The following is a 15,133-nucleotide window of genomic DNA, read 5'->3' as shown; positions in this document are numbered from 1 at the left end:
GTGTGATGCTAGTGACTTTACAGTGGGAGCAGTGCTGGGACAAAGGAAAGATAAGAAGCTTCATGCAATCTACTATGCAAGCAGGACACTTGATGAGGCACAAAGAAATTATGCAACAACAGAGAAGGAGTTGTTGGCTGTGGTGTTTGCTTTTGAGAAGTTTCGGTCTTATCTGGTTGGCTCAAAAGTCATTGTTCATACTGATCATGCTGCATTAAGGTACTTAATGCAGAAGAAGGATGCTAAGCCTAGACTTTTGAGATGGATTCTTCTTTTACAAGAGTTTGACATTGAAGTGAGAGATAAGAAAGGGATAGAGAATGGTGTTGCTGATCACTTGTCCAGGATTAAGATTGATGATGATGTCCCAATTCGTGATTGCCTACCTGAAGAGCATGTTTATTTTGTGGATACATGATTTTGGACTGGTGACTCGAAGTGTCTGGTTTCGGATTCACATGGTGTCGATCGACACCACATGAGCATCAATCGACACCCTTTGTTTCCCAAAAAAGATTGGCCGAATGATGGAGATTTAGCTGTTGTGGCTAGCTCCAATGAACCTTGGTATGCTGATATTGCCAATTATCTTGCTGCAGAGGTAGAACCTGAAAAATTCACAGGCTATCATAAGAAGAGGTTTTTGAGAGAGCTTAGGAGATATTATTGGGATAAGCCTTATTTGTACAAGCATTGCAGTGATGGTGTTTACAGAAGATGTCTTGCTGAGACTGAAGTTCCTGATGTTCTATTCCACTGTCATGGGTCAGATTATGCCGGACACTTTGCTACTTTCAAGACAGTGTCTAAGATTCTACAAGCTGGGTTTTGGTGGCCAACAATGTTCAAGGATGCTAATGAGTTTGTCTCTAGATGTGATGCTTGTCAGCGGAAAGGTCAGATTAGTAAGAGGCATGAGATGCCACAAAACTTTATCCTTGAGGTTGAAGTTTTTGATTGTTGGGGCATAGACTTTATGGGACCTTTCCCTTCTTCTTACAAGAATCAATACATCTTACTGGCTGTTGATTATGTCTCCAAGTGGGTCGAAGCAATTGCAAGTCCAAAGAATGATTCTGCTGTGGTTATTAAGCTGTTTAAGACCATTATCTTTCCGCGGTTTGGAGTTCCTAGAATTGTCATCAGTGATGGAGGTAAGCACTTTATCAATAAAGTGTTTGAGAAGCTGCTGAAAAAGTATGGTGTTCAACATAGAGTAGATAGTCCATATCATCCGCAAACTAGTGGACAAGTTGAGGTTTCCAACAGGCAGATTAAAGAGATTCTAGAGAAAACAGTGGGTGTAACAGGGAAGGATTGGGCTGCAAAGCTTGATGATGCACTTTGGGCATATAGAACTGCTTATAAAACACCACTTGGCACTACACCTTTTCATCTGCTTTATGGGAAAGCATGTCATCTTCTAGTGGAGTTAGAGCACAAAGCAGCATGGGCAGTTAAATTGATGAATTTTGATGTCAAGACAGCTTCAGAGAGAAGATTGGTACAATTGAATGAGTTGGATCAGCTGAGATTTCATGCATTTGAGAAGTCAAAGCTGTACAAGGAGAGAACTAAGGCCTATCATGATAAGAAGATCATCTCCAGACACTTTGAGCCTAATGACCTGGTACTCCTTTATAACTCTCGCTTGAAGTTGTTTCCTGGAAAGCTGCGTTCTCGCTGGTCTGGTCTTTTTACTGTTCAAGAAGTCAGACCATATGGAGCTATTGTGCTGTTGAACTCCAAAGGGGAGAAATTCAATGTTAATGGTCAAAGGGTGAAACACTATTGGGCGAAAGCTGAGATACCAGACGGACACATTGTGTGTTTGGATGATGCACCCTCTTCCTAATCCGCTGCCAAGTCAAGCTAATGACTTAAAACAAGCGCTGAGTGGGAGGCAACCCACTGGTAGGAATTAATTATTTTTGCATTTTTGCTTTAGGATTACTAACATATTAATTTTTGGTTTTGAGTTTCCATTGTTTCAGAAAAAAAAGAAGAAGAAAAAAAAATGTTTGCTGGAAAAGTCTCTAGAACCATTGATTAGAGTATGGCATCGACCGACACCACCTGGGTGTCGGTCGACACTATTATGGACCAGAGACGAGAAAACGGGCCATCGGGTTTGATTTTGCTGGGTTTTCGGCTTACTTGGCTTTGAATGAAGTTGGGCCGGACCAAATAAAACTAGCGTCGACCGATACCACTTACTGGGCATCGATCGATACCATTGAAAAGGAGGGACTTGCGACTAAAACACTCACGCCGTCTCACTTGTTCTTCTTTCCTCCAAACCAATGAGAAACTTCAAAGCCTCTTAACTCTCTCGATTTTGATCCGTTTTGAGTGATTCCAAGTGCTAACTCACTCGATTTTCTCTCCTCTATCTGGATCCAGTGTCAATTTGGTGTTTCGGAGTGATGGCCCCCAACAAAAAGCCGTGAACCGACGACCACGAAGCTTCATCCTCTCGCTCAACTCGCCAGACCAACCGCCGTCCGCCTCCATCAGCTCCGGCGCCGACAGCTCCGCCTCCATCAGCTCCGGCGCCGACAGCTCCGCCTCCACGACCTCCGACGAGAGCTTCCACGAATTTACCTGACCTGTCTCTTCCATCCCCTATCAATTCTCAGTTCCCATGGCCAAAAGCAGAGATTCAACCAATTCCAACTGAGAGAGAATGGCCCAATAACAAGCTTGCTGAGCTTGGAAAGCCTGAATTCATCAATAGGCCAGTGGGTGTTTGGGGAGATTATGAGACAATGCTCTACAATGCATGGCTGGAAGTTGAGATTGAGCCTACAAGGTTTGTTGATCCTGCACTTCTTCGTAGAATGGGAATTTATGATGAGGTTTTGGATGTGCTGTATAAAATGTCTATGGGAACCATCTGTACTAGGCAGTATGATTTGTATCCAGACTTAGTGCGATAATTCATGGCAACTGTTAGGATTACTTATCAGAATGAGCAGGCACCAATGGCAAGAGACGGTGAACTGCATTTCTTCATTAACGGAGTGCCTTATGGTATCACTTTTGCTCATCTTTGTGATGTATTTGGTTGGGTCCGTTGGTATCAAAAAGTTGCTTTGCCCACGCATTATGAGGATCTCTCTCCTTTGTGGTCTTACATAGGTCTTGGTAAGTATGATTCCAAGAAGATGCTTCAATCAGAGGTCCGCCATCCTGTACTCAGGTATATCCTTAGAGCTGTTGCTACCACTTTTCAGTGTAAGATGGAGCCTAACAAGATGAGAGCAGCAGAGCTCTACTTTTTGAGCTGTGGTGTTGGCGGCATGATCCCTTCTATGTCTATTGCTGAGCGTCGTGACCTTATGCTCCTCAACTTTGGGGCTGTTTTTGCACACTACTTGGTTGATCTGCAGACCAAGCCATTTCTGGGTACTGACACTAAGAAAGAGGCTGTGGGGAGCCTTATTACTGCTATTCTTCAGTTCAAGAGTATTCCTACTGATGGTTATAGCGTTGTCACTAAGAGACATCTTATGGATAAGCAGTATTTGAGGAGTGCACATTGGCTGAAACCGGGTTTGTTGTGGAGATTTGTTGATGACACATGAGAGCACTTTATTCGCCTTCCGCGACCTGATCTTACTACCATTGGTGATGATCCAGAGAAGTTACGTTTTCTTCCTTCTGCTGATGACTTGGTTGCTTGTCCTCCGTCCCGTCGCCATCGCACTCTGCGGACTACTACCGCTTCTGCACCTGCTGCTAACCCTGCTGGGGGTTTTGAGTTTGGTTCTTCTTCTGGGATCGCGGCACTTGAGTTCCCAGAGCCGCCAGAGGATCCTGCCACTATGGAACAGGGAGCTCATCAGACATATGTGGTTTCCACTTTGCGTGCCATCTGGAATGGCATGGCTCGTTTGTCTCAGTGTGGCTGCATTCGTCCTACTAGGCGCAGATCACCTTCGCCATCTTTCCCTGACACTGATCCCGTCTCTGATGATGATGATGTTTCTGCTGAGTTTTAGCTTTGGTCATGGTTTTCATTTTCTATTCTCTTTTTAGGATTGTGTCATTTTTATTCTTGCTTTGAGTCAGTTTGTGTTTGAGATTTGTTTGAACTTATGAATTATCTATCTATCATGTTGCTTTTAACCTGTGTTTGTGTTTGAGTGCTTCTTAACAGAATTAACATCAAAGGATTGATCCAGAAACACATGAACAAAACTAACTGCAACTAACAAGGAGTTTCGGCCAAGATTTCACCATTCGCCGAGGGTGTCGATCGACACCAACAAAGGTGGCATCGATCAACACCAATGGGTAAACGAGACAGTTCATATTTCTTTACAATTTTTCAACACATTTTTGTTTCTTTGCCTTTCCCTTGCTTGATAACACTGGGGACAATGTTGTTTAAATCTGGGGGAGGATCGTACTAACCACTAACTTGTGTCAAAACTATATTTTTGTTTTTATTGAGTCAAATTTTTCAAAATTTTTTTTTTGGTTGGAATTATGATCTCTAACTAATGATTTTTGTTCTTTGGCTAACACTCTAATGATTCTTGACTAAGCTTGACCTCAGAACTGAAGTGTGGAAAAGACTATGAGCTGTATCAACAATCCCGAAAGCCCTTATTCAAAGGATATCTAGTTCAACCAACGTCGTCTCAACTTTTATCAGGATTTTAACCGGACTTAATCTCTTACTTTGGAGGGGGAAATCAGTGGACTAGACTTCTTCTTCGGGCCATACAAGACAGTGCAATTTTTCAAAGTATGTCTCCCCTCTCTCTTCCCTTCAGTGCTTTTAAAAAAAAAAAAGAAAGAAAAAAAAAGAAAGAAATAAAAGATGAGATGATTTTGATCAGTTTAGAAAGGTAGGTAAATTACCAGTGACCTCATTATTCTTTTCTTGAGTCAAATGATCACACAAAGCTTGGAAGCGTGGGATAGGTAAATTACCAATGACCCCGGTATTCGCTTGCACCTTTGATTTTTGAAAAAAAAGAGTATAAAATAAAAAAAAAGAAAAAGAAGTGAGAAAAGGGAGAGGAAAGGAGATGTAAGAAGAATGTCTTGGTCTTAAAAAGAGTCCATATGCCATTGATCGATACACCAAGGTAAGAACTCACCTGTACTTGTTTTAATTTATGTAATGAGATGACAATGGTGAGACTAGAGATTCCAGAGGATTGTGGGATTTCAGTAAGGAATGTTGATGCTTTTCAAATGATAAAGTATATGAAGTAAGTTCTTGAGAGTCAAGGCGATGAAGAGTGCGAAGATCAGTTACCAGCAGTTGAGTGAATTCTATGTTTTCAAACCTCTTTCATAGGTCTAAGTTTCTGTTTTGCTTGAGGGCAAGCAAAGGCTAAGTCTGGGGGAATTGATATATCATGGTTTTTACGGTTTTTAACCATGATATAAGTGTGCTTTTTGAGTCTTTTGATTTGTTTCTAGTTTGTTTTTGAGTCTTTACAGGTTATCTAGGATTTTGGCACGGATGGAGCAATATGGAACAATTTGGATCATTTTGGAGCATTTTACCAAGGAAATCAACTTGGAGTCGGATCAGAGTCGGAACATCGATCGACACCAACAAAGGTGGCATCGATCGACACTACTGTTTACCCGACGAGAGAGCAAGAATTGGAAGTTTTACAATATTGCCCAAAGTCTTCTCTAATTGCAACATAAGCCCCTAGACGTGTTTTAGGATGTATATATATATATAGTATTTTTAGGTTTTTACAAACCCTTACGTTGTATTCTATCAAGTTTTATTTTTCCTGCAACCCTGTGAGATTTTGGAGAGCTTTGGAGAGAGAGATCTGCTTTGTAGAGAAGAATTCTTGAACTCCCTTTACTCTTTTAATTTCAATTGCTTATTATTCAGAATTATGTTTTGTTCTTCATTGAATATGTCTGAGTAGTTTGCTTGTTAGGTTCAGGGTTTTTTCATAAGGTTTTTATGAATTATTTGATCTGATTATTTAGGATTCAATATCTTTCTAAATCTTCATCTTAGGTTGTTCTTCACATTAATTCTTGATTGATCACCTAGAATTAATACTTTAGGAAAATAAATTGATATAAAAATATAATTGTTTTCCTGATAAAACCTTTTGATGACCAAAATTATTTCTTGTAAAGAGATTTGATTTAATAATTTTGTGAACAATTTAAACCTGATTTTATTGCTGATTTTTAACCTAAAATTTTACAAAGAGATTTGAATTTTCTGGTTTCAAATTTAGATATTATTTGCAGTGAGAACTGATTTAATTTACAAAAGTGTTTAGAGTTCTAGATCTGTTCTTAATTGTTTGAATCCTATTTATTTATTGATTTAATATTTCATAATTTCCTTAGAAATTCCCTAGGCCTAGCTTTTTAAGATTTTGAATTTACAACAGTTTTTATTTAATATTTTGCATTGTTATTTCTCTTTTAATTTAATATGTTTAGCATAATTATAAAACTCTACAATTTATTGTGTAATCTAGAGTCTTTGTGGAATTCGACCCCTAAGTACTGCATTGACCTCTTAATTTGAGAGAGTAGCTCTAGGGTTTAATTTGAGCAGATAATTGTTCATTATAGAGTTGTGTCTTTTCACTATATTTTGTTTATTTTTTTCATCACAACTTTTTGTTCTAATAAGTGTGTCTATTTAAATAGTCATGTCTTTTGAACTCTCTTTATGTTTGTCTCTTCATTAGTAACTAACAAGTTCATTGAAACAAATTTTCCATTTTGTGTTGAATCTAAATAATTGAATATTAATATTTTATATTTAATGTTATTCTATTATCTAACTAAATTTTTAAAATTGATTATAGCAATAGAGAAATTTAATACAACTTACTATACAAGTTATAGTTGCATCTATTTATCGTAACTTTTCGTTAAAAAATAGTTTAATATTTAAAAATAATAATAACAACCTGAATAAATGCGAAACAACATTTGCGACTTTTCGTAGTATTTTTTGTAAAAAAAAAGTTTTTAGTTTTTTTTAAAAACTCAAATAGTTGTATCTGTTCATTGTAGAGTTGTGACTTTTCACTATATTTTATTCATATTTTTGCATCACAACTTTTCATTCTAATAGATGTGTCTATTTAAATAGTCATGTCTTTTAAACTTTCTATTTATTTGTCTCTTCATCAATAACTAACAAATCATTGTTCGTTGAAACACATTTTCTGTTTTATGTTGAATTTAAATAATTTGGTTATTAATATCTAATATTCAACGTTATTCTATAAACTAACTAAAATTTAATAATTGATTATAGCAATATAGAAATTTAATAAAACATAATATAGAATTTACAATTGCGTCTACTTATCGTAATTTTCAGTAAAAACTATTTTAATATTTAAAATTTTATTTTATTTTGTTTTTAAAATTTGTGGACAAATTTTAATTTTATGTTTTTGTTGATACAGTTTGTCTCATTAATAAATATATTTTTAATTATAATTATTTAATAGAAAATTACATTTACTCATTACAACTATTAGTTCAATATTCTCATTTTGGATCATTTTGTCATAATGTTTTTTTTAATTGTAGATCTTTACCATAATTATCTTATATATTTATAATACTTTAAACAATGTTTTTTTGTAAAGTTGTGTCTATTCTACATAATATTTTTTGTTATAAGTTTTCATTTTGATGGTTGTGTTTTTACTAACAGTTTATGTTTAATGTTTATGTATTCAAACTATTCTATTATATTCAAATAATTTCATAATGTATAATTTTAAACTTTAATTTTTATTTACTTTTTTCTAAACTATTTCCCCCACGATATCGCGGGGGGTGTGAGTTCTAGTACTAAAGATAATACAAATTTCTTCACATCCTTGCTTTTAACTTTTGTCCTCCCATTAGTCATCTTTGGATGTCTAATTTTTTTTATTAGAAAAGTGTTTTAAGTATATTTTATAATGTTATAAATGTTGGTTATATAGTTTATGCAATATTAGGAAAATAAAACTAGTAGAATATATCTATTTAAAAAAACAAATATATTACATTAAAAAAAACTTTAAAACATATATTACAATCCTAAAAAAACCAACAACTTAAAAATGAATACAATAAAAAAAAAAACATAGAATGATAGAAACATATGAAAGCATTATGAATAACAGAATTAGCATCGGTCTAATATTAAACCAAAAATAATACACAACCTGCAAATAAAACAGAACCAAAAATAAAACACAACCTGCAAATAAAACACAACCTGCAAATAAAACACAACCAAAAATTAAAACTCAACCTGCAAATGAAACACAACCAAAATTAAAACACAACCTGCAAATAAAACACAACCAAAAATTAAAACACAACCTGCAAATAAATCACAACGTGTCCTGCAAATAAACAGCCACTCAATACAAGTAATGGTTCTGTGTCGTACGTTGTTTAAGATTATTCAGTTCTCATGTGCTTGTCCTGTTTTTGACTTGTATGATTGTGTCTTGTTTTCGACTCACGATTAAACACAAACTTTGATTGAAAACGATACAAACTTTAACTAAAAACGATACATACATTGTTTTCGACTCATGATTAAACATTCACTAAACATAAACTTTAACTAAACACACAAACACAAATTTTAACTAAACACAAAACACAAACTCGTTTAACTAAACACATAACACAAATTCTAACTAAACAAAAAACAGAAACTCGTTTAACTAAACACATAACACAAATTCTAACTAAACAAAAAACAGAAACTCGTTTAACTAAACACATAACACAAATTTTAGCTTAACACAACCAACTATCCTAACATCTCATCAATTAGCTTCTTTCTCAGATTGATTTCAGCCTCGTTCTCAAACAAGACTTAAAACATAACCATAACCTTAGATAAATCGGATAAAGGTTCGCCCTAGTTTTTCTCTCCCAGGCACGAAGACCGAGGCAGCCGCTCGCCGAAGATATGGTCCTTCCCATCCTCCGGTGTCCTTCCACCGCCCTCTTTGCTGCCTAATCGATCTGCTTCTTCTCCCGTCGGTAGATCTACGACGCCGGCGAAGCTTGTCTCCACCTCCATGACCCTGGTTCAGCTTTTCCTGCTTTCAATGGGTTCTTCCTGTCCAAGGCCACCAGGTTTAGCGCTGCGGATGAGCCTTTTGTCTCCTCTGGATCCGCCAGACCCACCAGATCCGCCAGATGACAAGTTCGTTTCACCTCGGTCGTTGCCGTTCTATGGCTCCCGTCTTTCTAGTGAGTTCGATGGAGAGTGTATATCTCTCCTCCCCCTCCCTCCCGTTGCTCCCCTGAAGGTGTTCATCCATTTCAGTGGGCCTCTTGTTTGGGGTTGGCTTCTATTCTCGGTTGATGAATCAGTCTTCTTCTCAACCTCTCCACCTGCGTTCCTCCAGCAGTGTGTCTCCTTCTCTTTGCTTAAGGTTGGTAAGTCTCTTGAACCTCTTTGTTGCAAGGTTAAAAATTTCGGATACTTCTCCGATTTTACCGGATACTACTCCGGCCTCTGCTTGATTGCAGTTGAGACTAGTTCTGTTGGTCTCCAGGTTAGAACCACTGTTGTTGGTTCTTTTTCTGCCCATCTTCGGCGAATTTGGTTCATTGGATACTTCTCTGATGTAACCTTACCTGTTTACGTCCAGCCAAAAACCATCTCTGTTGGCTTAGTCTCTGCTTTGTTCCAATGTTCTTTGCTCACCGGAGACTCCTCCGGCATCAACCTGTCCTTGTATGAGGCAGTTCTTTTAACGTCACAATGTATGGTGACTAACTCTATTCCAGTCGATGTTTATGTATTGATTGCTACTTTTTTCATGGGTGTTCTTGTGATAGTTAGTTTCAATACTTCTCCTGGTACCCTATCAAGCTTGTTCAAGTTTGTGTCTCTATATTTGATCTGTGGTTTAGTTGATTTACCTTTCAAGTTTGCTGTTCCGGAATGTCCGAATCGGCTTTATCTTCTTGTAACTGTTTAATTCTAATATAAGTTTGGGTGCACAAAAAAAAAACCCCTAGATAAATCAAGACCTTTTTATTCTAGCAAGCAAAATAAATCAATCCACAACTGAATAAAAAACACACCTTTTTATTCTAGCAAGAAAAATTGTAGATTTGGCTTGAATGAAAAATATATGTCCTGTGAATGGCACGGGTCTAATATTAAGTGTACTATAAAATCAAGTCTTAATAAAGCGCATTACACATGCCCGAATATAATAAAAAATGTAAACAAAAAATCAACTAATATTATATTATCGGTAATAAAAGCGTAAACAAATCACACAAGACGATTATACATACAGTAAAATGATGTTTTGACCGGGTTGACAAGAATTGAGTGAAGCGTGTAGTGGCAGAGCCGTAATTACGAGTCTCCTTCAGAAAAAACAAGAGCTTTCATAACTGTTTCTCTCAGTCCAAACCAAATCACGTTTTTTGTTCTTCTTCTTCAGTTCTCTAGCTGAGCTTCGATTTTAATTCCGTAATCTCTGTAGCACACAATAGAGAGAAGAAGAAGAAGAAGAAGAAGAAGAAGAAGAAGAAGAAGAGGTTTCTTGGTTTCAAATCTCCAGAGCTCCAGGTAAAATTCTAGGGTTTAGAAATGATTTTTTTTGGTAGCTTCGTTTTCTCGGGATGAGTTTGGATAATCGATTTTGAAGTACTAGTCTGTCTATGTTGCTTTGCTTCTTTCTTCCATCAGGCTTTTTGGTCTTACGGCTTTATCTCTTGGATTTGAATCGTCAGATGGTTTAATTTAGAGTTAGATCAGTTGGGTTATCGTTGATTCGGCTCATTAAAAGTTTGTTGTAGGGTTAATATAAGGTGAATCAAGATCACGACCTTCAGTTTCCAAAACTTGTATTTGTTAGTCTTCGAGGTTTTTGACGATTGGGGTTTTTTATTTAACTTTTTTGTTTGTTCTGTAACTATTCAGGCTGGTTTTGTTAATGAGTTTGACATGCTTAGAGTTTACTATTAGATTCCTATATGAATTGTTTCTCTGGGGCTGAAAGGGTCCTCCTTGTTATTGTTCGTATTTGTTTTACAGTTTTCACTAGTAATTTCCTTAGAAAGAGATGCTTATTTTAAGTAGTATTGGATGACCGGTTCGAGATTGTTTTTGTTGAACTGAAGCTGTTCAATGTATTGTTTATTATAGTTTGTGAAAGGTACTCTAGTAACATATACGAACGAAAAGAAACAACTGATTTGGCTCCTCATGAGATCTTTTTCTATTGTTATTATATTCTCTTTTCGTTGAATTAAACCTATGATCTTGATTCTGTAAAAAGCCCAATAAATTATTATTATTATTATTAGTTTGCTAATCTGTTATTATATTACGAACATAAATTTTTGAAAAGGATGGTACCTCTTTTTGTTAATTATTTATTTAATTTGAACAAGCTACTCGTTAACGTTTCTTCTGATAAGTTTCTCTGTGAATTGTTTGGTCTGCAGCCTTGAAGTCTGAAGGCTGCAGAAGAAGAAAGCAAAACAATGTCCACGAAATTATCAGAAACTTCAGATGAGCTTGAACGGGCACAGATCATGCTACTGGAGGAACTCACAGCTGATTCGAGCAAACTGAAAGAGCAGCTCGCTGAGAAAGAAGGCGAAGTTTTACTTCTGACAGAGAAGGACAGCCAATCACAGTTGCGAATAAAAGAACTAGGAGAAACAGTAGCGACACTGCAGAGGGAACTAGAGTCAGTTCGTTCTCGTATAATAGATCTTGAGAGAGAGATTGCAAGCAAGACCACCGTAATTGAGCAATTGGAAGCGCAAAACAGAGAAATGGTTGCAAGAATCACAGAACTTGAGAAGTCAATGGACGAGAGAGGAACTGAACTCTCAGGTTTAACTCAAAAACTTGAGGATGAAAAGACAACAGCTCTGACTGATAACAGGGAACTGCATCAGAAACTGGAAGTCGCTGGCAAAACAGAAACCGAACTGAACCAGAAGTTAGAAGATCTTAAAAAAGAGAGAGATGAACTACAAACTGAAAGAGACAATAGTATCAAAAGATTTCAAGAAGTTGAAAAAGTTGCAGAAGATTGGAAAACAACGAGTGACCAGCTCAAAGATGAAGCTTCTAATTTCAAGCAACAGCTAGAAGCATCGGAGCAGCAAGTTTCGGAGCTGACCAGTGGTATGAATAGTGCAGAGGAAGAGAATAAATCTCTACTATTGAAAGTTTCGGAGACTTCAGATGGGATCCAACAAGCTCAGACCACCGTACAAGAACTAAAAGAGCAGCTCGCTGAGAAAGAAGGCGAACTTTTACTTCTGACTGAGAAGGACAGCCAATCACAGTTGCAAAGAAAAGAACTAGGAGAAACAGTAGCGACACTGCAGAGGGACCTAGAGTCAGTTCGTTCTCGTATAATAGATCTTGAGAGAGAGATTGCAAGCAAGACCACCGTAATTGAGCAATTGGAATCGCAAAACAGAGAAATGGTTGCAAGAATCACAGAACTTGAGAAGTCAATGGACGAGAGAGGAACTGAACTCTCAGGTTTAACTCAAAAACATGAGGATAACGAGAAGCAATCATCGTCCTCAATTGAGAGTTTGACAGCTGAGCTTGATGGCCTACGAGCAGAACTAGATTCAATGTCTGTTCAAAAGGAAGAGTTGGAGAAACAAATGGTGCACAAAAGCGAGGAAGCCTCAGTGCAGATTAAGCGTTTGGATGATGAGATTAATGGTCTGAGACAGCAAGTGGCCTCACTTGATTTGGAATCCTCAGAACAGCGGGCCTCAGATTTAAGTGTGAGTCTTAAGGATGCAGAGGAAGAACACAAAGCCATCTCCTCGAAAAATTTGGAAACTATGGACAAGCTTGAACAGGCGCAGAACACGATACAAGACCTCAGGGATGAATTGGGAGAGTTGAAAGACCGGCACAAAGATAAAGAGAGTGAACTTTCTAGTTTGGTGGAGGTACACGAGGCCCATGAGAGACATTCCTCATGTCAGGTTAAAGGATTAGAAACACTGTTGGAATCAGCAGAGAGACAGGTTATAGAATTGAACCAAAGCCTGAACAGTGCAGAGGAAGAGAAAAAGCTGCAACTTACCCAAATTGAAGAGGAACAACAAAACATACAAGAACTCATTTTTGAGTTTGAACAGTTGAAAAAGAGCCACACTGAGAGAGAGAAGGAATTGGCAGCTGAATTGAGGAACTGCAAGAGCAGCCCTCTGATCTTACCGACAACAGAGAGGATGGTTACCTGATAGGACAGAGGCAGGGCAAAGGTATTAACCTTGCGAATGTGCATTTGAGTAACCCGGACATTTATCCGGCTATGGAAGTTAACCTTGCGGAAGCGGTTACTGAAATGGAACTGAAATGGAAGGCTATAAAGTATTCCAGGGGACTCGTGATAAACGTAAGGTATTTTATCAAACAAATACCTTTGTCAACTACCGCAGTCAATATTGCAGTAAACGAGAGGATGATCCATTATGCTTCAGAGGATAATTTGAAATTCATCTTGAGGTACCATGAGTTAGATTGTTTGTCTCCAGCCCTAGGATTGCACTTTATATGAGTTGATAAGTTTCTGTTCTGGCAATCAAGGATCTCTGTACCCGAATAACCTAGATTATCTGAATGATTTTCGTGCAAACAATAACTTGTGGGACGTAGGAGGTGGTCTTTCAAGTTTACTCATTAGTCTAACTAGAGAAGTTAATGGGGTTTCAGACTTGCATTTTGAAGGTATTGTGCACAGGAACCTAAGTCCAGAAAGTTTTTATATCATCTCGAAGGGGAAGGGGAAGGGGGTTATCGTCAAAATTGGAGGGTTGCGAATGGGAACGCTTGGCAATAACAGTGCAATCTTTGAGAAACAGATTCGGTTTGCTCCAAAGCAAACCCAAAGGAAAAAGAAAGTGGAAGGCTCCATCAACGATGTTTTCTTCCCGGGATGCACGGTTGGTTTTATGATCTCTGGTCAAGATGTATTCATAAATAAATTTGATGGCTCGCCCCTGGCTAGTCTCACATTCAGAAAGGAAGCAATGAACATGATTACACAAAGCCCAGAAGCTCACAATCTTTTCAACAATTTTACCAGAAAACCTTCTAAAGACCGGTAATGTTATTTTTTTTTGTTCTTGTGTAATCAATTAAATAACTTTAACTCAACAGAACAACTAATCTGATTGGTTGCAGCGTTACTGGAGAAGCATCACTAGCAGAACCTCTGTTTTGGTCTTCTGAGAAAAGATTACAATTTTGTGTACTGGTGAGTCACAATTTTATAGATTTTCCAGGTTCTGGTTTTCGTACATCAGTTCAAACAAGCTCACGTATAGTATTTGAAGGCCAAAATCATTGGGATCTATCCGTGATGATTCTGGGATCTATCCCAATGATTCTGGCCGTCAAATACTATCCGTGAGCTTGTTTGAACTGATGTACGAAAACCAGAACCTGGAAAATCTATGAAATTGTGACTCGCCAATACACAAAATTGTAATCTTTTCTCAGAACCAAAACAGAGGTTCTGCTAGTGATGCTTCTCCAGTAACGCTGCAACCAATCAGATTAGTTGTTCTGTTGAATTAAAGTTATTTAATTGACTACACAAGAACAAAAAAAAATAACATTACCGGTCTTTAGAAGGTTTTCTGGTAAAATTGTTGAAAAGATTGTGAGCTTCTGGGCTTTGTGTAATCATGTTCATTGCTTCCTTTCTGAATGTGAGACTAGCCAGGGGCGAGCCATCAAATTTATTTATGAATACATCTTGACCAGAGATCATAAAACCAACCGTGCATCCCGGGAAGAAAACATCGTTGATGGAGCCTTCCACTTTCTTTTTCCTTTGGGTTTGCTCTGGAGCAAACCGAATCTGTTTCTCAAAGATTGCACTGTTATTGCCAAGCGTTCCCATTCGCAACCCTCCAATTTTGACGATAACCCCCTTCCCCTTCCCCTTCGAGATGATATAAAAACTTTCTGGACTTAGGTTCCTGTGCACAATACCTTCAAAATGCAAGTCTGAAACCCCATTAACTTCTCTAATTAGACTAATGAGTAAACTTGAAAGACCACCTCCTACGTCCCACAAGTTATTGTTTGCACGAAAATCATTCAGATAATCTAGGT

At 37.5% G+C, this 15,133-nt stretch overlaps 2 protein-coding genes across 2 annotated transcripts; both read left to right on the top strand.

Annotated features, from left to right (window-relative positions):
* LOC104719842 lies at positions 8,798-10,004 on the top strand. The gene is made up of 2 exons (XM_019230953.1): positions 8,798-9,432; positions 9,552-10,004. The coding sequence occupies exons 1-2, from the start codon at positions 9,069-9,071 to the stop codon at positions 9,554-9,556; spliced, it is 369 nt and encodes a 122-aa protein (XP_019086498.1). The 5' UTR covers positions 8,798-9,068; the 3' UTR covers positions 9,557-10,004.
* Positions 10,358-14,145, top strand: LOC104719841 (intracellular protein transport protein USO1-like). The gene is made up of 2 exons (XM_010437821.2): positions 10,358-10,585; positions 11,467-14,145. The coding sequence occupies exon 2, from the start codon at positions 11,506-11,508 to the stop codon at positions 13,249-13,251; it is 1,746 nt and encodes a 581-aa protein (XP_010436123.1). The 5' UTR covers positions 10,358-10,585; positions 11,467-11,505; the 3' UTR covers positions 13,252-14,145.

The sequence above is a fragment of the Camelina sativa genome, chromosome 10 (assembly GCF_000633955.1).
Source record: "Camelina sativa cultivar DH55 chromosome 10, Cs, whole genome shotgun sequence".
NCBI classification, from domain to species: Eukaryota; Viridiplantae; Streptophyta; class Magnoliopsida; order Brassicales; family Brassicaceae; genus Camelina; species Camelina sativa.
Note: the sequence above shows the minus strand (reverse complement) of the source record. Positions and strands in the feature narration are given on the sequence as shown.

Coding starts and splice junctions, on each gene's coding strand:
- LOC104719842 (XM_019230953.1), top strand. CDS start 9,069: ATGACCCTGGTTCAGCTTTTCCTGCTTTCAATGGGTTCTTCCTGTCCA.
- LOC104719841 (XM_010437821.2), top strand. CDS start 11,506: ATGTCCACGAAATTATCAGAAACTTCAGATGAGCTTGAACGGGCACAG.